Source organism: Phoxinus phoxinus, assembly GCF_949152265.1.
Source record: "Phoxinus phoxinus genome assembly, chromosome: 19".
NCBI lineage: Eukaryota > Metazoa > Chordata > Actinopteri > Cypriniformes > Leuciscidae > Phoxinus > Phoxinus phoxinus.
The window spans coordinates 2,694,423-2,719,525 of record NC_136894.1 but is presented as its reverse complement, the minus strand read 5'-3'; the positions used below and the strand labels follow the sequence as shown (position 1 = coordinate 2,719,525).

Here is a 25,103-nt window from a genome sequence, read left to right as displayed (position 1 = left end):
CACCTGCAGCTGAGACCAGACGTCTAGAATATATCTGATTTATGTAGAAAATAAATATATTATAGACACATGCATATATGAACTGTATATACATAAATAAATATGTATGTTATTAACTATTGCATGATTTATATAGCTATATGTATTTGATATTCTAGTTATTTCCCTTATTTCTGCATAAATATACAGAATAGTTTTGTTTGCATCTAAACATATAAAATCATACAAAAATGAATGGCATAATTTGGAGATAACTATGAGATTGGAGATTTGTATTTATTTCATTATAGAAAAAACATATATATGTTATATATATATATATATATATATATAAAATAAAACCATACAATATTTCTGCTGTTTTAAATAAATAAATGTTAATTGAAACAAACGTATAGTTTAGTGAAAAGTATATTTTTTATTTCAACATTTCTTATTTTTATTTAGTTTAAATTGATGTACTAAAATAAGAGAATTAAGATAATAACTAAAACATATTCAAAATATGAATAAAAACGATATACCCATGTATTTGGACCCCTCTCTCTCTCTCTTGTATTGTTATTGGAGTACTTTTTATGTAGGCTACCTTTCTCTGTTTTGAGTTTTGTTTGTGAATTTCCCTCTCTTCGTTTAATATGATTGTATGAATTTTTATTATGCGTTTCTGTGCACCATAAAAAAACAAAAAACAAACTCATAGATGAGTTTACCTGATGAATGCAAGAGACAGGACGTAATCCGAGTTGACGGCGATGAGCCAGTCGCAGTCCTTGCTGTGCGGGTACGGATGAGGGAAGTTGGGCGACAGAATAAACCCAGAGGAGCCGGTGAGATTGCCCCCACATGGAGCTGGGAAAACACAGAGGACTGGTATCAGCAGCATATGGGCATTAGTAACACATGAGGAGAATCTCTTATTAAAACATGCGGCTTGAACATCTGTGCCAACCAGGAACCCAGAGAAAGAGCGCTGGAGTGAACACGCACAGACAGAGATATTTAAACTCCTCTGAGGAACCGCGCCATGTAAAGCGCTCATATCTTATATATGAGAATGAGAACTATAGCAAGAGAGAAAGGTTATTTAAAATATGAAAGGAAAAGCTGAAAATCCTGCAGCCTCACTTTCCCGCTTCCAATATGAAGTGTCTTTTGAAAGAAAGAGACAATCCGTATCTGGTAATTTGATATTCATTAATTTGGGCGACTTTCATGTCACCGCGATGATAAGGAATCTCAATGGTGTCGAGTCCTTCGCTTTGAGTACAACTCTTGAGAATGGCCTGATAAAAAAACTGCTTAAAGTACTTTTTAGATACATGTTCTGTTGTCAGTTTCTAAAGCAATATGTACTAATTAACTCTTAGATGTCTCAGAATCATGGATGTGTGTTATAAAAATGAGTAAAACACTTCTTATGTACAGTATGAGGCTTTGTCTAATGTTTACAGATATAGCACAGTGTACAAATACAGTACAATTTGGCATATCATAACTTTTTAAAAACATCATTGACACAAATCTTGCTTTGTTGTGCGAACTGTTAGACACAAAAACAATATATATATAGGCTCTCTCTATATATATAAACATTTCTGTTGATGTACTAAAATACTGAAATACAAACTGAAATACAAATATTATAAGATATATATTATTATAAAAACGCAATTGTATTAAAAAATAAGTAAAATATTAATAAAACTATAATAGTATCTGAATTATCCTAAAATAACACTATAAACCACTTTAAATTACTAAAATATGTTTAGTTTTGTCATAATTTTAGCTCATTACAGTCCTTTAAAATTGTGACAGAGTAAAAAGAAGTAAACAATAAAGTAAATAATCTCATTCCATTTTCTTTTTCTTCTTCCTTTCATCAAACTCCACTATTCAACACTTTTTTCTTAAATCATTAAAATAAAAAACTTTTTTTTTTAATAAACATACATCTTTTATTTAAAATATGGGAAATATATGTTAATTAAATATAATCCATACAAACCAACATTTGATCACAAACTACTGTAGCTAGCAACACTGTTGCTCATTCTGATTTAGTTTTGAATGCATTACGAATATTTAATTGTAATGTTTATTTAATATTATTGCAAGATATGCAGCCAGTGTAATTCTATAGTCAAATACTAATTCTAAAAGATCCATTCGTTTAATGAGATCCCGATATAAAGCCTCACCTATACAGACAGGAGGGCTTGGTTGCCAGTAGTAGCGGTTCTCCACTTGTATGCAGGTGATCTTCACGTCTCCCTGCAGTTCATACCCGGGGTCACACTGAAAGGTCACGGTGTCTCCAGGCTCGCGACCGTCTCCATTACGAGTGCCGTTCATGGGAACTCCTGGATCCCTGCAGGCCGTGGCCACTGAGCCTGTGATCACATTCAGAGCGATTAACAGTGTTATGAGCAGGTACTGTGTGCTGTCAGTCCACAGATCATCACACATCCACTCACTGGAGAACTCGATGGCGAATCCAGACTTGCTGATGTAGAAGTCGGTCTCGAACTGAACTGTGACCATGTTGAGCGTGCTGTGGGTGTTCTCGGGCAGGAGAGATCCGCTCAGCTCCCTCAGAGACATCTCGTTCTCCAGAGGCCCGTCCCAGACCCGCAGGATGTCGTGGGACGCTTCCGTGTCGAAGGCTAGAAACTGCAGGCTGTTCATATAAAGGTGCACACACACACACACACACACACACACACACACACACACACACACACACACACACACACACACACACACACACACACACACACACACACACACACACACACACACACACACACACACACACACACACACACACACACACACACACACACACACACACACACACACACACACACACACACACGTGCATCAGGTCATACTGGTCAAGTCACGCTTCATTAGATGCACAGTGATGGAAATACTGAGCTGTCTGACACAGAACAGGTGTGCCGCGCATTATTATCCACAATGCATAAAACGAACAGCACGGTAAGGTTATTATAGTTAACTAAAATTACAATTACTAAATCCATAAAAAATTGCCACTTATAATTAAATAAATGTTAACTGAAAAAAGCAACAGCATTGCAAATTTTCATGTAGTTTGACTTAATGAACTAAAATAACAAACTAAAACTAAAATAGAAATAAATAAAAACTATATAGACATGATATATTTATAGTAAATATATATATTTAGTAGAACCTGTGTGTGTATGTATATACTGTATGTTTTCTAATAAATATGTATATTAGTGCTGTCAAATCGATTAATCAGGATTAATCGCATCTAACATAAAAGTTTGTTCATATAATATATGATATAATAAGTTTATATAATAATGTGTGTAAATATATTAATATATAAATAAATAAATAAATAAATATATAAATATATATATATATATATATATATATATATATATATATATATATATATATATATATATATATATATATATATATTATACACAAATGTATATGCATGCATCAATCAGGCTGGCGCCCGGTTCGGCCTCAAAATCAATCTGGCCAAAACTAAGTGGAAGCGCAACGACCAGGTGGCCGACACTACCCTTCATGTCGGCCAGCATCAGCTCCAGCAAGTAGACAGCTGTATCTACTTGGCCCAGGAGCTGACCACCGACCACAAGATTGGCCGAGAACTGGCACGACGCCGCCGAGCAGCCTGGGTCAGCTTTGGCTCAATTGCCGAGACGGCCACCAACAGAGCCATTGACCCAGACATCAGGGCCGCCCTATTCAACAGCACCGTCCTGCCGGCCATGCTCTACGGGGCCGAGACCTGGACAACGACGGCGGCCGACCGGCTAAAGCTGGCCGTGACTGAACGCACAATCGAGCGCCGCATGATCGGGGTCCAACAGATCGACCACGTCCGCAACGAGCAGCTGCGGGCCATGACCAGGGTGGCCGACGCGGTGGACCTGGCCAACAAGGCCAAGAAGCGTTGGGCCGGGCACCTGATGCGGCGGACGGACGAAAGATGGACGCGCAAAGTCTCCGTCTGGTTGCCGATCGACATCAAGCGGCTACGTGGACGCCCTGCAACACGATGGCGCGACTCGCTACGACAAGATCTGGGACACAATTAGATGGGGCAGATCGTTGTGGTCTGCGCTGACCACCTTTGGCCGGCGAAGACAGACCGATTCTGGATTCTGGATATGCATGCATATATAAATAAATAAATATGTATATATATATATATATATTAGGGATGTCAAAAGATTAATCGCATCAAAAATAAAAGTTTGTGTTTACATAATATGTGTGTGTGTACTGTGTATAATTATTATGTATAAATACACACACATTCATGTATATATTTAAGAAATAATTGCATTTATATATTGTATATACATTTATATAATTTATATTATATATATATACATATTTTATATATAAATAACCAATTTTTCTTAAATATATACATGATTGTGTTTTTTTTATATATCTAAATAATTATACACAGTACACACACATATATTATGTAAACACAAACTTTTATTTTGGATGCGATTAATCACGATTAATCTTTTGACAGCCCTAATATATATATATATATATATATATATATATATATATATATATATATATATAAATAAATATGTAAAAATATATCGTGATTAATTGCATCAGTACTAATGTATATATATATAAATATATATATATATATATATATATATATATATACTTTAACTAAAATAAAATTTAAAAATATAAACTTATTTTAAATATTAATAGAACCAATAATAGTATCTCAATGATACTAAAATAACATATTTACACCTCTCTGCACCCAGACAGATAGAAGAGTTTGCTTAGGCAGAAATAAATGATCAATTCTTTGCAGGGTCGTGACAAATCACACGGGTAGCGTTAGATAATCATATCTCAAATATTATGCTCCAGGGTTCAATAATTGAGGAGAACAATTGCATCTCTATTCTGAGCGTCAGTCCTTGACTACAATTTAACAATCTGGTCTGATCGAGACATCAGCGGCAGATGAACAAATAATGAACGAGTGTGCAATTTCAAAAAGCTTTTGCTGCTAAGAGAATTGGAAAGAGGACAAATTATTAGTTTGTAGTGCAGCGTTAAAAGTGCAACAGCGTTTTAGGCTTCATAATGAGTTTGGCAGTGCAGGTGGTAAACAGAGAGATTTACGAGACACATCTGATGTCTTCTTCTCTCTCTGTACAGATGCAGCATCAATGGCCAGATCCACCATTACAGGTTCACTCATATATAAAGCGGAGTTCACTGGCTGTATTCTTATGGGTTTGGTGATGATCCGATCGGTGGAGGACGGACAGCGGAGGGCACAATATATTCACATCTGAAGCAAATACTGATCAGCACCTGATGATGTTTCCCGAGTCCACCTCGACGACCCACGTACAGCGCAGATTGTTGTCGTAGGGGAACGGATAACCTGGAGACAAGATGCGTCCTGATGTCTCGCCTTTAAAACGTCCACCGCATTCAGCTGGGGAAAGAGGAAGAGTGAGAAGCAGTTTATCATGCACACACACACATCACGGCCCCTGAAGATTTGCAGGTGAGCACTGAAATAATCATGGGTGTCTCTCAAACAAGCACGACACGAGCATGAACACACAGATTGATGACGCACCGCGAGGTTTACAGGCATCTGAACACTTTCTGGATCTCATTGAATAACTTTTTTTTTTTTTAAATAGAACAAAGTAGACAAACAAAGAGGGAAACTGAAACTGAGTGTCATTTTAATTTTGTATCATCCTGAATTCCTGTTGCCCACTGTTGTCTTACTGTATTCAATTGACAGTGCAAAAAATGACGGTATAAAAAAACGGAATAAAAAACAAACAAACAAACAAACCACTCAATAACTTAAAGGCACATTTTCTTGCTAAAAATAACCAACACACACACACACACACACACACACACACACACACACACATACACACACACACACGCACACTCACTCACTCACTCACTCGCACACACACACACACACTCGCACACACTCACTCACTCGCACGCACGCACACGCACACGCACGCACACGCACAAACAGACACAGACACACACACACACACACACACACACACACACACACACACACACACACACACACACACACACACACACACACACACACACACACGTTTGTTTTGCTATACTTGTAAGCTTGTATGGAGGACATTCCATAGGCGTAATGAACGTCATTATACAAATTTGTGTCCTCATAAATCACATAAACAAGAGCACACACACACAAAAATGTACAAAAATACCCAACACACACACACACACACGCACGCACGCGCACACACTTTATTATTATTATTTAGAAATATTGTATTATTTATAATTATTGTATAAATTTGTTTTATTTTATTGAGAAAAGTTGTATATTTATGATAATTATAATGAAACTAGCATAGTCTGCCGTTTTATTTCAGAAATGTTTCATGTAATTTCCATCATTATCATTTCCATCACCCTAATGTTCACGTGGTGGAAGTGTTCATGTTAACGGTGTTAAGAATGACAGAAATCCCCAGCGATGCATCAATATCCACAGTGGGATATTTTTAGCAGACAAATTAAACAAACTGAGACTGAAAGGTGTGTTTAAAGGCGTCCGCAGGGTGTCTATTGTTGAAAACTCACCCAACAATAGTGTCTCTAACTCTGTCAGTTTCAGCACTTCTCTATTCTCCAGTCTCTCTCTCAGCCCGAATCCCCTGCAAGAAGCTGAGGTGATCTGTCGGCTTCCCGTCAGAGCATCAATCAAACGAACAAATGAGCCTGACGTCCATTTTGATGCGTCCTGATGGCCTTCAGACTCGCCACGTTAGCCCTCTGCACTGGGGTCATTATCAGCCGGCTTTCACGAGCACTTTATTAGGAAACTTTGATTGCAAGCAGTCTCTTTTCCCCTCAGACCCCTTTTCTATCTTCCCCTATCCTGTCCCTCTTGTAAAAAAAACTGCAGGGGCCGGGAGGAACAGTTTCTTAATGATTCCCTTTTCAGCAATTCCTGTCACTGAGTCTCATTTGCATAAACCATCTACATGACAAACAATGGACGCACAGCTCAATGAAGCCTGAATAACAGGGTTCAGATTGCGACTTGATTAATCTGAACATTAGTGTGTTTTTTAGACATCCGGAATAGAGGCGTCTTCCGAACGTATCCCTCCCAATCCTCTCGCTAAACCAACATCCCGCCACGTCCATCGCTCACCAGGGCCGCGGCTCAGTCGCGTTTCATTGGCCGGTTAGGAGCGCTCAGTCACCATTGAATGGCTGCGCACGCGTTGGAAATCAATGCAGGAGGATTGGGAGTTGACTAGGGCTAATGGTTTGAGGCTAAAAATGTGGCATGTCCTCTCCCAGCGCAATTATGACAACATGCCCCGTTTAGCCGTCTCACGCTAGGTGTGTTTATGACTGCGCGGTTACGCTCTGCTCTGAGAATGCTGATTTAGCATTGCGGTGGTGCTTTTCTCTGCAGATATCTCTCATTCACACTCCTGTAGACTTGAATGAAAAATATAAAAATAGTTAAATATTTTATCTGTAATAAAAAAAGGAACTGCAAGATGGATACGCCTTCTCGCTATTTTGATATATCTCACTTTCGCTAAAGGTCACATCAAATGACCCGCACATTTCGCCTGTCAAAGGAGGTGAAATATCCTCCACATTATTAAGTATCTATTATTAATGCTGGCAGAGAAGTCTGAAACTCTGGCTGATTAGTATTTTGCAAGCCAACCGTCGGTTCTGACATAGAAATGACGAGTAAAGACACGCTCTGTGTTAAACACAACAGGATAGTCATTGTGTTTTATCTACGTCTGCCGCGCGGAAGCAATTTGGACGAGTGCTTTGAGTCTAATCAGGGCTCATTAAGACTAAATCTAATAGTGAGCAAATCTGATCTGGGGTCAGTCGACATAGCAATATCCAACTCATTGGAGGCTAAATCCCCATAATCACCATTCATCAGGAAAATGAAGAAAGTAATAGCAGCGCACAGTCTTATCTCAAGCCCTCATGTGCTTTGCTTGATGAAGAATCATCTCCATAGCTCAACCGGGAGCCCCTGTATCCGCTACAATATTAACAACCTGCACCATTAGTCACAGATGGAGCAAGGGCTTCCACCACTGCTAATGTTGTCAAGAAACACTTTGCACTATTTAGAAGGTATAAGCATAATGTGGCCTTTTAATGTGCGTTTTCCAGTGCAGAATATGAGCAATACTGCAGCTTTGCTACAGAGATGGGGATGGGCTTACACTGCAGCCTCGGATAATTATGACAAATGGCTGAGAGCAACACTGAGCTCAGTTATGATAACCACGAGGAGAGATCAGGCTGGAATGATGCATACTCGCTAATAACCAACTTTAAATGTGGTATCCAAGAAAAGAAAAATTCTCTATGCACTCCACTCACTATTTATAATGAAACAATATGTGACATTCTGTAGTACATGAATTTACCTGTTCACATCAAGTGATATTTCTTGCATTTGACACATTTTTTGAATGAATATGTTAATTTAGATCTAAATTATAGTTGTGCGTTTAACCTAAACCATTCATACATTTGCACATTTTTGCCTTTTGTATGGACTAATACATTGCACTGTTAACAATGATCCATTTGTAACATTTCTATGCACACTCGTTTTGCATGTACTCAATTTATAGTGCTAAAGGCGTTATTAAATTCATAGCCACATACATGGTGGTGATAGTGGGGTACATTTACATTAGTACTAGAGTATTCAGGCTGGATATTAGATTATTGTTATTAAGGATAATATGAACTTTAATAAAAAATGTAATAAAAGATATTTGAAAAGAGGTTCACAGTCTGGTAACCTAAATTATCAGCTTATTCTTTTTTCCTTTACGAAATCTTTCAAATCATTACGGTACATTAAAATCATCACATTATTTTTTTTCTTGCATTGTTAATCACATAACATAGCATAGCATAACATAACATACCATACAACATAAGATATAACAACATATCATAACATACCATACTATACTATACCATACCATAACATAAAGTAACATAACACACCACACCACACCACACCATACAACACAACACCATACCATACCATACCATACCACACCATACCACACCATACCATAACATAACATAACATAACATAACATAACATAACATAACATAACATAACATAACATAACATAACATAACATAACATAACATAACATAACATAACATAACAACATATAACATAAACATCGCAAAATAAACCCAGATAGGGTGATCAAGATAAATGAAAAGTGTTGGATTAGAGGGAAGAAAGCAAAGGATGGATTTAGAAAATGTGAAAGTCCGATTCAAACTCAGTTTGTCTGAACACAGCAGGCACTGCCCAGCAAGCCACGTCCATTGTGAAACATCAAATATGTATTTTGCTGTGGCTTCATCAGACTACGCATGCAAATAGCAGTGCTTTACAAAGAACTCACTTGAAATACTTTCTGTGGAAATATAATGCCTCTATATTTATTGACTGTGAAAGGCTTTTTATCATACAAGATCTCACAAAATCAAAGTCAAAGCTGAGAGAATTTAAAGGTGAAGCATGTAAGATGTTGTTGACTGATATTAGTATGCCATTAATGTGTTTATCTCCCTCAAAAGTGTAAGCATTGAGCCGCCCAGGCACCATCAAAACATTGAGAGCGGTTCGCTCAGATCTGTCAATCTCTTCCCGGCTCAACCAATAGCATGAGTTTGGGGCGTGGCTACAGTAGCAGGCGGAGCCAGAGGGTGTTTTCTCGCTGTGGGACCACGACTGACACATTACATTCAGCAACGGGTACAGGAGTGAAAGCCAAAATACACTGCATTTAGAAATTTAAATATTAAACCAGTCATGAACGATGAAACACACAACAATGGTCGCTTCAATACCATACCATACCATCATGCATCTGTTCAGAAAGACAAATATACCAGTTTATAATGTTTACTTTGATGTGCCCCAAACAGTTGTTTTATTTCAACCAAGGGAGACAATACCACCCCCGAGACACAGACACCCGCATTCACTCTAAACAGAGCATATCATGACACATAGCAACACAGCTAAAAGTATATAATATGTTGGACATTGAAAGTATTGACAGTGGCCTACTTTTACCTGTTGAGGTCTTCACGGGTCCATTAGGATCAGAAAACCCGAGGTTTTTGCAAGGTTGTTTGAAAATATGCTTTATATTTGTAATTCCGCTAGTTGCCACTAGTGTCGCAGAAACTACATACTCTACCTTTGAAGACCATACTCGTTCTGTGACTTTCGACCCTGCTTCAAAGTACACGAATAACTTACTGCACATGCTTTCTACACAGTTCGAACTGCTGAACAGTCTTACCGATGCAGGAAGGAAGAGAATTATCCCAGGCCCGCCTCTCTCCCGTCATGCACTTGAGCACGCCGCTGCCGTGGAGAGTGTATCCGGGGTCACACTTGTAGGTGATGGTGCTTCCAGAGAAGTGGCCCTGGTCGTTGACCTTGAAGCCAAACTGGGGCACCCCAGGGTCCTCACAGTGAGAGAGCTCAAAACCTGAGGGACATCATGACTGTTAGACTCAAGTGATGGCTGATTCATCAAGAAATGCCAATATTTTCTTAAGATGAGAGCTTTTATTGTACTTTTTAGACCATATCCCTGCATAAGTCTGTCATAAATGACAAAAACTATGATACGTTCAGTACGACTAGATTCGGAATATGATTGAGAACATTATGAGCTTTATGAGGTCATTATAGCGAAGATTGCAGAAATTTTCCTTGGCCTGGTATTTTCATGCTGCTCTGTGGCACAGCTGTAAAAGTTTGCCATTAATGTGATCATTAACAGCAACAATTTGAAGTTAAGATCCTACTGGGCTGGTAGGCAGAGACGGTCCCTTGCTAAGCAGGCAGAACAATTAAGATTAAGTGCTTGGTTAATTTGGAGCCATAATCAGAACCAAAGCACAGACCCACTCACTGTGCGACACATCCTGTTATTAATAGTGTAGCGATGACTCATTATCATTATACAGCCCGTACTCAGAAATAGCCGAAAACAAATGGCAGCTCACTCAGTATATCAGAGAACTTTAATTAAGTACTGGTTTTTCAAAGTTTAATTTTATACCAATCTTTATTAATAAGTTATTAACATACACTAGAGTTTTATGATTATACATGCATGCAAATATTAATATACAGAGGCCCAAGTGTGCAGACAAACAGGTCAATGGAAGTAAAATAATGACAAATGTTTTGGAAATAAAAAAGTCTGTTGAATTGCACTGCTTGAAAAAAATATGCATTGCATTAACCATGCTTGCAATTTAATGCATTGTATTTTTAGGCCTTGTATTTTTATGGGCTGAAATTCTACATGGTTGTATATTTAAGCTGTGAATATTTCAATTCAAAACATTTCAGCCCATAAAAATGCAAGGCCTAAAAATACAATGCATTAAATTGCAAGCATGCTTAATGCAATTCATATTTTTTTCAAGTAGTGCAATTCAACAGACTTTTTTATTTCAAAAACATTTGTCATTATTTTACTTCCATACCGGTCACATAAAATTTTCAATGGCATATGAATTGAAAAGTGATTTATTTTGTTTTATTAAACATTACACACAACATACAAAGTGTGTTAGTGCTTCTTTTTTTTTAAACAAGGCACTTAGTTTGATATACACTTTTTTTTTATGTCAAACATTTTTGTCAGGGTCCTGTAAATGTAATTTCACAGAATGAATCAAAGTTCCATGACTTTCCAACTAACAAAATCTATATATAATGATAAATCCCGCATTATATAATGCTTTTTAATTCAATAACATTGATCAATTTCCACATTTCAGCTCTGCAACGCAAAAAAATTACGATCAACCTTGTTATTAAAGTTATTAGAGTTATTAAAGTGTTTCCACCAAAGTCTGTCAGGATGTCTTCAGGGTTTAGCAAAATCCCCTCATCTCGAAACTCGCTCCTCTCAAAAATAATAGGCCTCTTAAGAAGACCACATAGGGGACGTGTACAGCTTATCAGCGGTCCACCATTAAGCTGCAAGTTGTTAAGTGCAGATAAACACAACAACTGCAGGTGGAGGCAACAACTTCACTACACTCTGACACTCGGCTTTGATTGCTAGTTGATTACAGGTCGCAGCTTCACAGCACGCTTGGCTTGAGATTAGGACTCAACCAAATAAACAATGCTATTTTCATCAGCTACATTCACCCTGTCCTGAACAGGTCTCTACATTTCAACATCTAGTGACTGGAGGTGGCCTGGCTTCTCTGACCTTTATTATACACTCAAATGGCTAATCCTTCAGGGGGAATGGAGTCGTAGACAGACCGGGATTTAGTCGATTTCAAATGAGATAGCCCACCAGCAGGTTAATACTTTACCCCCCAGTGGAACTAAACCTTGTTGAATCCCACACTGTGAGCACAATAGCATTAAAGCGCACCAAATTCAGACCAAGTGCCTGCACAACTCTGGCTCTGGGCCAACAAAGCCAAGGTCAGTGGAGACACAGTCATGTTTCTCCTGGTCCACCTCCTGATAATCCCTTTGAGCTGATTGTTTCAGATGTTCTCATGCTTTTGTTATGTCTTTCCTGTGTAAAACAGCTTTTCTTATCTATTGGTTCTTGGGTTGTAAGGAAGCCAAATCTGTTGGAATTGCAAGTTTGGAGACTTTCTACTGCCAATACACCCACAGACACGCTGCTATGAACAAGAAAGACACACTGCTGCTGCACACACATGAAAATACCCATAGAGCAAATCTGTACAGGTGGAGCTGGGCAAGCTGGAGAGTGCAGCAAACACAGAACCAACTGTTTAAAAGTTAAGCAGCGAGATCATTGGCTGCACAATCTGCAGAGTCCAATCAGCTCGAGCCATGTTAGATGATGTCATTACTGTAGGTTGCATTAAGAACCAATCAGTTTCCTGACTGAACTATACATTTCATGCATCTTTTCATTTGCAGAATGAAAGTATTCTCCTTCAGTTGATGAATTATTGATAGTAATGCCAAAAAATGACAGAAAATACTGAGAAGTAGCAGTTTGTGGAACTTTACATTTCTAGACATTGCTGTATGTAGAAGACTGTACACAGCATATCATCTATATAGTTTAAAATATCTCTAAAAATGTTTAAACCAAACCTACACTCTTAAAGGGTTCCGTCAGGTGATAGAGTTTTAGGGCTTCGGATTAAGAGGATTTTCATAGATTTAGGCCCTGTCCACACGGAGACGCGTTTAGCTGTATACGGACAAAATTCTATGTTGATTTATGAAAGTGAACAGCATGAGTAATCATAAGATGCGCAATATAGCGGGAGACATAATTTTGACCACATTAAGTTTTGTTTTATATAAAGCTGGTTGGTATAAAGCCTTTCTTTAAAGTGAATTTCGTTTTGTATAAATTGTATCTTAATTTTAATCAAAGTTTCATCAACCAATTGCCTGGATTTAATAAATATGAAGCAAATATAGCTGACAATATAATCATGACATGGACGCGCCGGCGCAATATAACTTGCATTGCTCGTGAACTGGAACTCGTCTCATAAATTAACCGAAACTCAGAAATATATAGAATGCTTGAAATGTCTACTTTTAAACTGTTAAAATGTCTCCTTGCTATATTTGACTCATTCATTAGGCTACTTTTGCCGGTTCTTTGTGGCAAGCTTTATGAGTCCGATAACTAATTGAATATCGTGATTCGTGACTCATCCCTATTGTACCAGGCCATTTATGGTTGTTCATATTGTTTAATAAAGTTCTTGGTAAAAAAAGAAAAGAAGAAGCTACTGTGTAATATTATTGTATACAGCGCGCAAGGTTTATGCGCATGCTCAAAGTCTTCTTCTCCGTTTTTATTGTATCTATATGGCAGAATTACAGCGCTACATACTGGTCTGGGATGTATACTACATCGTTTTGAGTCGGTTTCAGTGGTTTCGTGTGTACGCAGATATTTCTTGAGACGACGCCGTGTTTACGGAATTATTTTTTAGAACGAGGCAAAAAAAACATCGGATAGGGAAAGCTCTGGCTTCGTGTGGATGTGGCCTTAGTTAATGTTTTTTTTTTTTTGATTCAAATTTATGAATTAAACAGCTCGCAAACATACTTTATCAATATAAAATAAATAAATGAAGCAATCTTTTAAGACATTTCTCCGTATATAGAACCCTTCTGACATAAGCGTTCTTTAAAATTGAGTCAAGAACCCTAGGGATCTATATTGAACCCCAATTGAACCTTTTTTTCTAAGATTGTATCACACAGATATGACAACTGCACACATCCTGAAGTATTGCATCAGGCAATACACTGATGCACAAATGCTTTCAAGAGAAGAAAAACGTTAAAACAAGGCCAAACATCAAAATACCGCACATTGCTCAAAGTCCACCACAGAACATCCAAAGAAAAAAACATAAACTGCAATTAAAGACAAATTCATCCATCAATGTACCATTATTATGAATTTATGGCTCGACAGCACAGAACTATGAAGCTGTTTGGGAAATATTGGCTCGGATAAATTAAATAAATACTGTTCTGCTAAGTCTGAAGTCTTTTACTCACACTATCAACAAGAAAAAAACATAAAGTGGCTCACTAATGGCCAATGTGGCATTATGCAAGATATGTTGATGATATAGACGCCATCAGCTATCACTCGGTTGATCAAAATAAAGCAATTACATTCCATCTGCTGCTTTCTTCCTGTCACTCGCCCGCAATATTAATGACTCTTACAAGACAGGCTCTCTTTATTAAGACAAGCACTTTATTTGGTGTGAATAGCCTGTCTTTATTACTAAGGTGCAGAAGTGTGTGCAGGGTATAGGGCCAGTGTAATAACTTACTGGAATAAACCAGTTTGAAGCCTTCTCCAGTGGCCTCGCCATCACTGTAGAACTCCAGCCACAGGTGATTGGAGGTGCTGATGAGCGTCAGACCCAGCATAGATGAACCAGTGAAGGCTCCCAGCATGTGAGCGCCGTTGTCTTTACCATCGTAGATCTGGGAGGCAGAAAGATTAAATGTAGACCATAAAGCAAGAGCAAGAGCAAAAGAAAAACCCATCTCATATTTGTTTTGTGGTATATAGCCCGGCAATATTGTTTGAACAGTCTGTCTAAGATAATCATATACGATTCTTTCTCTCCGTTTATCTGAATATGTACATCAATATCTGCAGTATACCCTCTTAGCCACATAATAAAGCTACTTTGAAACAATCTGTATTGTATAAAGCGCTATAGAAATAAAAGACGTTTTCCATGCATGTTTTTTTTTGCATGGTAAAATAAAACTTGTAGCTGTAGTTTGCCTTTTTTTTTGCCAGATAAATACCTTAACCAAGTTTAGTGTTTAGTTCTTCTCTCATATTTACAATATTAAGACAACATAAAATATTTTCCTTTTAACTTTTAGGGTCATCAAAAACAAATATCACCTCCGGACATCACTTTTTGCCACTGTACTGTAAGTCTCATTGAGATAAGAAAAAAAAAGGATGAATAAAAATCTATGTTCATGAATATGACCATTTAAAAACATAAAAAAACATCAAGATGTCCCTTTTCACACTAAACAAACGGCTAACTGACTGACTTTCTTCAGTGGAGCACAAATGTTCCCTATATCCACTTCTTACAATATAATGAAAGTAAATGAGTATTTTAGTTTAAAAGGCCAGCTAAAGTGGTCCAGAAGACATCCACAACATTTCCAGTCTTCTGAAACCATCTTTATCTGAGGAACAGACTGAAATATTGACATCCAGCCTATAGCTATCATTGGGCGTTCACTGTAATTTGCTTCTGATAAAAGCGTCTGCCCAAATGCATACATTTAAATGTAATATAAAGTTCAGAAATCATAATGATCCAGAGTTCAATTCACTGACTCAATGATCCAGTTGTTATGGTTAACAGCTCACTGGAGTGGAAGATCATCAGTGATTATTAATAACTGAAATTATGGTCTGTTTAACTTGAAATATAGGGTACCACCAACTGTAAGTGATATTTTAATGGTGATTTAGCTTTTTTTTTTTTAAACGTTTGACCGGCCCAGTCAACATTCACTTTTATTATACTGCAAAGTAATGGCACAGATATTCTTCGAAGCTTTATCTTTTGTGTTCTATACAAAGTAAGTTATAAGGGCGAGGGTGACTACATTTTGCTTTTGGTAATGTCTTACTCTGTCTATTAAACAAGACTGGTGTCCTCTCCAAAATGCAAATAACCCGCATTACTGGCAGAAGCAATTTACACTACACTGTAAAAAAAAATGTTGGTTAACTTAAAAAAGAAAGTTACATTGTTGCCTTAAAATTTTGAGTTTGTTGTAATTAAAAATTTGAGTTAATACAATGAAGAAAAATGGTTTATAAACAGAAACTCAAAATAATATGTTATCTTCACACATTAGTTATCAAAGGTGATTTGACAAAAGATAAAAAGTTGTGATAACAAATCATGAAAATATTTTTTTTTACAGTGTAGCTCCGCGCACCAGTGTCTGATCAAAATTTTACAAGAAATTGAAGAGTTCATATCCGCCTGTCACGGGTGGTTGCAGGAAGGCAGACGAAGAAGAAGATATATTTCCAACACGAAGGTTTAATGGTAAGGTGATAACATAAATGATACCAGACCAGGCAGCAACACACACACCACACGACATAGACCAGACCAAGACTGACTGAACTTAAATGCAAACACAGATGAGGATGATTACCTGAACAGGTGATACAGATGAACTGATAATGACAATGAAGATGACGCGTGATGTGATGACAGGCAGACAAGTCCTATGAAAACAACCTGAACAAAACACAACTGTGACACCGCCATTTTACAAACTTTTTCTCCCATTACATATCAGCTCAAAAAGGCATTTAAAAAAAAAAAAGTGCAAATAAATGGCCTAACAGGTATTTAATATTGTGCATAAAGTGTTTATCTGGTAGGATTAGGTGTAAAGGATGGTTTTAGGGACAAGTAAATATAATCAAATACTGAATATGTTGTTATTATTGCATAATGTTTTATAATATACAAAAAAAACCTAAGGAATAACAAATTATAATAATAAAAAACTAACAAATAATATCTGCCACTGTTTGCACTAAGTATATACCCTATGTTGCACTTAGTGTAAATAACATTTAAGTGTAAATAGCCGGTGCCAAAAAGAGTTGCACGACACTCCTGTTTTTTGCAGCACTGTAACTGTGTAGAAATACCTTCAGAATGTCACCCTGGGCCAGATGGAAGGTTCTAGCCGAAATATTGATTCCTTTCCCAGCCTGCACCTGTATGCTGTAAATGCACTCGTGGTTGTTCTCGTAGTTCATGGGGTAATTCGGTGACAGCAGAATCCCTTCATTGTTGATGACAGATGAGCCGCACTCCGCTAGAGATGGGAAATAAAAGCATGCAACATTGGGGAAAAATGGAGTAACACAAGCACAAAGCTAGTAATCAAAACGTCAACTACTATTATTATATAAAGATATTGAGTTAACATTTTGCAACGAGCTCTCAAGCACACCACATGGACATACTGCTGCCGTAAAAGCTCATCGTGCATTAATACGGATCTGGCATTTTCAAAATGATTGGTCTGGACAGCGCGAGTCTGCGGTGCTCGTGTGACGGCGGGTCTGGAAAGTGAAATCGACAGAGCCGAGTCGCGCCGTTCGTAGCTTTAATTCAAAACTCCATGTTGTTAGGGGACATAGGATGGACTCTGAACAATAACCATCAAATGTGGATTTAATGGAACAACAGACAGTAAAAACAGGTGTATTAATATCCATCATGCATTCTGGTGCAAGAGAAAGACCAACATAAAGCAACACAGCCTGGCTGATTTATTTAACGTCCCCTCGCCGTTTCCCTGCACGCTGCTCCATGTTATGACGATATTACCAGTGTCATATTTTGAATAAATCATCGCTGTTACTGCCTCCATTTAGTAAATTACCTACATACACCCCCCTGTGTGAGTCAGCCCAGGACATGATGTGAATTTACACTCGCTTCTCCCATATGCCCTTCAGTTCAGGGGAAAAAGTTGAAATGTGACTGACCGAATGAGCTTCACAACTGACCAGCCTGCAATCTCAGTTAGTTAGGCTGTCTCAGAAGACATAGAGCGATAGAATGAGTTGTTCAGCGTTATATTCACATACTCACATATGTTTTGTTCATACTAAAGATAAAATATCAATTGTGGGATTGCAAGTGCTCCTGTAGTTTCTACTCTGAGAGATGGATCTGGTCCTGCTTCATTCACACGACCTGATCTGGTCGGACACAGACCCTTGCGTTTGGAAAAGTGGAGTACTTCAAAATGTTACTTTCAGTGAGGAAGGAAGTATGTTAAAAGAATTATGGGATTTTCTGGGAGTTTCTTTGAGAGTCACGTCAGATGCCAGACCTTATTAATAAGTGGTGTGTGATCCGACAGAGCGGGAAGATCGCAGCGCTTCAGAACCCGGGAGACGCTGAGAGGTTTGATACCTGTGCAGACCATAGACATTTCTAGAACTTATTTAGGGTCTGCGATTAAATCAACTGTCATCAACCTTCACGTAGCTGAAAAGTGACTGTAGTAAGCTATGTGAGGTTATATCATCCCTTTCTCATAGCAATTAAAAATTGTTTTTTTTGTTTTATTAAAGGGATAGTGCACCCAAAAATTAAAACAAAAATGTCTCAGTATTTAGGAGTGAATTCAGGGTGATTGGGACACTATTTCCAAGTTATCTCAATGGCAAAACGTTTCCCAATCACCCTGAATTCACCCCCGTATATCATTTCTGTCCATTCAATGGAAGCTAATGGTAACCAAAATAGTATATATTCTTCAAAATATCTTCTTTTGAGTTTCACAGAGGAAAGCAAGTCAAGTTTGGTCCAGCATGAGGGATGGCAGAATTTTTTTTTTTTTTGGGGGGGGGGGTCTGAGTCTATTCTCTCATCCATCGTGATTCTCTCTTCAACGATTCTGAAACTGAGTTTCATTTTCAACCGCAGATGCGCTCTAGAAACAGCCGTACTCTGCTTGATCCATTTCAACACACAAAAAAACCTGCGACCTTCCATAAGATAATCTTCTATTTAGTTTGAAAAGGTTGAAGCAAATTACAAGGAAATCAAGGTCTTCATTGCACAGGATATGTGCCGTGGGAAATGTACACTTTGCTTAATGTTGCAATGTGCAATCTCTCTTACTGGTATTTGAGTGCTTTCCCCTCAATATGCTCTATGAAGGCATCCTTTATATTGTTTGGAATTCAGTAGGCCTATATATCCAGTATATAAGTAATTAAATAAAATATATAAAATAAATGTAAGATTTAAAGTCGGTACACTAATTAAATAATACAAAAAAAATTATAATTTTGGAATTGAATCGTGACTCCCAGAATCAGGATTGTTAGGCGTCTAAAGATTCCCGCTCCCAGTATCCACAGTAAGAAAAAAGAAATCCTGTATAGAAAAAAAAGATCAATAATCATTTTATCATTGCATCGCAACCCTCTGAATCCTAATTGAATCGTGAGGAGCCCAGAGATTCCCAGCCCTAGTGAACTATCCCTTTAAACAAACCTGAACGTTTTTTTAAATCATTGAAAGGATTTAAATTAACATCACATAGCTTACTACAGTTACTGTTTAGCAAATGTGAAGGATTTTTACAGGTAATCGCAGACCCTAATAAGTTTTATCCTTCCCTCTAGTCAATGGTGGACCTGGTCATAAGCAACGTGGCAATGTTTGACATGAAGCTGTCAGACTCCATTCCAGGAAAAATCTCAAACATAAAGTACAACCAAAATCATATACTATCTACTGAAATGCATGACATTTTAATTATTAAAAAAAAAAGTCAAGTGAGATTCAAGCGTGTGACCTCTCATACTCACAGCCAGGATTATTGGTCTGAAGATCAGCTAATGCTCGGGTCAGGGACTGAGAATCGCCCCTAAGACTGAAATCCTAGAATCGCCCCTGGCACTGACCTTAGGTCATTGAGGGAACTTTCCGAAAGTACCAATTCTTAAATTTATTTAAAACACAGCACAGGTTTTATGCATACTTAACACATTACACGCATCTGTGAAAGGAATACTTATAGGGTGACATGGCCAGCAGCCACATCGCCCTGTAGCCCAAGACTGGCTGCCCACTGAAGCTAAGCAGGGCTGAGACTGGTTAGTACCTGGATGGGAGACTCCTGAGGGTGGTTTAGCTCGGAACGGGGCACGGTTTGCATGAAAAATCGCTAATGTAAAAGCTGTCATGCGGACGCGGGAGCGCACTGGGGTCCCGAACCCGAGACTACCTGGAGGAGGTGGTCTGAGTTCGGTTGCTCCCGAATCGTGCCGCGGTTCGCGTGAATGTGAAAGCAACACGGACTCGGGGTGCACACGTGTTCAGGAAGTAAAGTAACCTGCGCATGCGTTTTAGCTGATTATTATGTATTTAGTTAAATAAAACGCACGTAAAGGATTATAGTGTTGATTATTTACCTTGGATACGAGGAGCGAGAGTGAGCCTGCAGTGTATTTGCGCATAGCACGTGGAATCAGGGCAACACATTTGGAAATCCACGGTCTCCTCAAAAGAGTGCGTTTGCAAGCAACAGAAGGCCACATTATGAGACACACACACACACACACACACACACACACACTAAACCTTTGTTCACTCAGCTGCGCATAATAGCACCGAATAAATAAAAAACACAATATATTTTTCTATCATGCGCCGTGCACGTTTGCGATGACGTAATATGTGTGAAACCTGACCAACGCTGCAGGGGGCGCCGGGAACAATCGCGCTCGGACCGCAGCAAACGAGCCCAGTGTGAAAGCCCCCTGAGAAAACCAGGTTGCTGCTGGAAGAGGTGTTAGTGAGGCCAGCAGGGGGCGCTCACCCTGTGGTCTGTGTGGGTCCTAACGCCCCAGTATAGTGACGGGGACACTATACTGTCAAATAGCACCGTCCTTCAGATGAGACGTTAAACGGAGGTCCTGACTCTCTGTGGCCATTAAAAATCCTAGGATCTCCTTCGAAAAAGAGTAGGGGTGTAACCCCGGTGTCCTGGCCAACTTTGCCCCTTGGCCTCTGTGGCCTCCTAATCATCCCCATACACTGATTAGCTTCATCAGACAGACACTACAATTCTGCTATGTGAGAGGTTTGCATTCAAATGTCCAAAAACCTCCACAACAATCTTACAACCCCAAATCCAGAAAAGGTTTCGCATTTTGTGAAATGCAATAAAATCAAGTACCTATGTGTGGTTAATTCTCTTTAACTTTTATTTAACTGACAAACATACAAAGAAAAGATTTTCAAAGTTTTCACTGACCAACCTGAATATAAACACATTTTGATTTTAATGGCTGCTACACACTCCAAAATAAGTTGGGGCAGAGCACAATTAAGGTAAAAAGTTGATAGAATCTCAGCGTCATCAAGCTACGTCTTTGTTATTGTTTTGAATAAGCGACCTCTAGCGGTGAAACTTACACACTGTGCCAGTAATGAAGTGATAATAATATTGCCGTACAGTACAGGTAAACTTAATCAAATCAAATCAAATAAAACGTGCATTGACTTTAAAGTATGTAGTGAGATACACACAGACATGCAGTTTGCAATTACAGTAAGTTACTTCAGGAACTGAAAGCAAGACCTTGCATCATCCATCTGGTAACCACAAACCCGTTTAAGTGATGTCATTGATGTTTGAAAAATAAATACATTTTATTGTATATTAAATGGATAAGTTATGTATACATTACCATTCAAAAATCTGGGCATCACTATGACATTTTTTTTGTTGATACTTTAATTCAGCAAGGATGCATTCAATTAAAAGTTACAAAGGATTTCTATTTCAAATAAATGCTGTTCTTTTGAGCTTTATATTCAAAGAATCCTAAAAATCACACTATATCGAGTAGCACAATTATTGATAAATGATGCTAAAAAATGGAGACCTTTCATCACAGAAATAATATTTGTCTTTACAAACAAACACTAGCATCTGCAAGTATTACTCTCTTATACAGAATACCACAATATACTATAATCAGCTGGTAAAAATGAATGTAACATCCTCTCAAAAAAGATAAATGTGGTCATTCAGAAAAATGGTCTCATTTAAAGCGATTTAACGATGAATGAAGTGCATTGTGGAGCCTAACACTAATCCCTATTCTCGTGTAGACTATAAACAAAGCATGCATCAATCAACCAAATGCTTTAAACGCAGTGTGTAAATGTATGCATACTAAATGGCTGCTGCAAACAAGTGTCGTGCCGCTAATCCAGTGGAAAAAGATTCCTGCCTGTTGAATCGCTGTGTCTGATTTCTTTAAGCCAGTCGCCTGACGCCATAAAAGGCCAATCTGATAAGATCTGCTTCTGGTAAAAAGACAGCAGGCTTTACTTTCTTTGGTGACAACATCATTTGTGAGGTGTACACAAAGGATTGGATGTGCTCACGTAAGCCACTGAAGCTCTTTCAATCTGTTTCTTCTAACGGTAAGGCTCCGCTCAATCGCTGGACGAGAGTTCAGGCAACAGTCATTAGATACAAATGTCCGCCACTATCAGATATTGTTGTTTGGCTTGCGTTTATTGTCAGCCTGTGTAGTCGTGCCTGACTCTTGTTTGGTTTGCTTGGAAACAGACGAAATTTGTCCAGAAGGCTCAGTGAGGCAGAAGTTGATGCTGCTGCCCATGGCCTTGTGGGCAATGACCGCCACAAGCTTAAATATTAAGATGCTGAAGTTACAAATAGCAGAGCACAAGGGTAAGGACGTGTCCACCAAAGCGTTTTTAGACACACCAGTGCTCTTTTATAAAAAATGCCTTGCTGTGGGCGCAAATACTTGTTTCTGAATATAAAAATGCCGACAAAATTTAACGTAATTCGCCTTTGGCTAAGCCACGCCCTAGAATGTAGATTGACCAATCACAGCGCAGCCAAGAACGAGCTCCCACAGAGGGTCCGACACTTTTTCACAGCGCTCCATTGACTTTAACACAGGCGTCTCATATTTTTTGTCTCGGCAGGCTATTACCGTCGTAGTTTTATCAAAAATATGGTTAAACGTTGTGCCTGGGGCATTTGTAACACAGATACCCGTTTCCCAGAGATGTTGGAGGGGGGTGTCCGTTTTTTTCCCTTCCCAAAAAGTCGATTCTGACAAGTGTCGTTTTTGGATTAAACTGTGTGGACGTCCTCAGTCAGCGAAACCCCTCAAGATCAACAACACACTTTTGTGTGCTCTAAGATACATTTTGGTTTTAACCTTATGCTAGCACACGCTGCTAATAAATACAACTTTATACTCGCGTAGTCTGTTTGCTTTGTAATAACGATTATATAAGTGTGTAGAGACCCAGCTTTGCATGAACAGTGTTGCTCCTTGATATTGTGAGTCCCAGCCTCCGTCTCCATTAGGATATGCGGTGGTTAATTTTTTGACTGTGACCGTTATGATTTTGCCTCTATTTGGATGCCTTGTTGTTGCTCGCGTTTCACCGCTTTGTCTTGAATAAAGCCTTCGAACACATATTGCAGCCACTTTTGCCAACTTCTATCGGACACTTTATTTGCTGCTTTATAAAAGTTTGATAAAATTTCAGCAGGAAGAGCCGTCACAGCATAAGCCATGTTGATACCAAACCAGAGCCCAGATGAAGTTGACGGACGTAGCAACAGTAACTAAGGGGGGCGGGGCTTAGCCAAAGGTGAATTGCTCTGGCACTAGGTTTGGATGAAGAGATGTTCTTTGGTGTTGTCCTTTGTTGTCGTTGTACAAGCAGAATGTGACGGTTGGTCAGTGTGGTATTTGTCCCGCCCCTCCTCAACTGTGATTGGACAGCTGGGTAAAATGTGAAAGTGATTAGCGCTGTGTTCTCTCAAACATTCTCCAACTCTCGGGGACTAGTTGCTGAGTGCTCAATGTTCAGCATGAAATAGATGCTCAGCTCCTCGTCACACTGCTGGCATTTAAAAAAAACGCGGCACTCCCATTGAAAACAATTGGATAAATACACTAGCTTTGGGAAAAAAAACGCTTTGGTGGACACATAGCCTAAAAAAGAGCAAACTGAAACCCAAATTAATTGGCTAACTAAATTTTGAAATGGGTCTGATCATAGAACATGATTACTGCCAATGAAATTAAACACAACTTCAAAACTTTCAAACTTGTGCCACGCCCATATTTAGGGCACTGGGCAATGAAGTTAAGAAATATACTTTTGACTGAATATGAAACTATTTCTCTTGTGAAATGTAAGAAATCTTCCATAGACTATAAAGTAGCCTACTTTAAATGTATATATATTTTAATGATTTTGTTACCTTATTTGAACTAATTAGCAAACTAAGTAAATGTAAGTTAAAAACGATTTAATTGGCAAATATCTGGTAGGCTACTTTACAACACTTGCTATCACCATAAAAATAGAAGAAAGGAAAAGACATAGGCCTAATCAGTAAGGTAGGGACTGGTCACACATGAGAACACAATCCATTTCAGAAAGAAAAAACCTTTAGAAAGAAAAGGTTATTTTTTTATTTTGACAGCCAATGGAATAAAAGGAGCTAAAATCACCGCCAAGATAATAAGCATATCTATCGCACATATGATTGTAAAAATATTTCAAGCTAAATTGAAGGAAATATTTATAAACCAAATATTATCTTCATAATGATTAAATCATCATAATCATTCATCACAAAATTTGACTTTAATATCAAATACAAGTGCTAAATTAAAGGTTAGTGAAGCTGTGCAAACTGAGAAAGAATTATGAATTATGGAAAGCTGTATTCACATGAACACCATGCATTTGCATTACTATTAAATCTGAAGCCACTAGCCTTGAAATCC

At 38.3% G+C, this 25,103-nt stretch overlaps 1 protein-coding gene across 1 annotated transcript in view; it reads right to left on the bottom strand.

Moving 5' to 3' along the window:
* The window catches only part of csmd3b (CUB and Sushi multiple domains 3b), a 393,297-nt gene that overhangs the window by 127,468 nt on the left and 240,726 nt on the right, over nt 1-25,103 (bottom strand). Inside the window, exons 22-28 of the mRNA XM_079590749.1 lie at nt 17,415-17,584; nt 15,022-15,178; nt 10,476-10,667; nt 5,407-5,533; nt 2,481-2,683; nt 2,205-2,396; nt 714-852 (exon numbers count right to left, since the gene is read on the bottom strand). Of these exons, the coding sequence (XP_079446875.1) occupies nt 714-852; nt 2,205-2,396; nt 2,481-2,683; nt 5,407-5,533; nt 10,476-10,667; nt 15,022-15,178; nt 17,415-17,584 (1,180 nt within the window). The remainder of the gene's footprint in view (nt 1-713; nt 853-2,204; nt 2,397-2,480; nt 2,684-5,406; nt 5,534-10,475; nt 10,668-15,021; nt 15,179-17,414; nt 17,585-25,103) is intronic.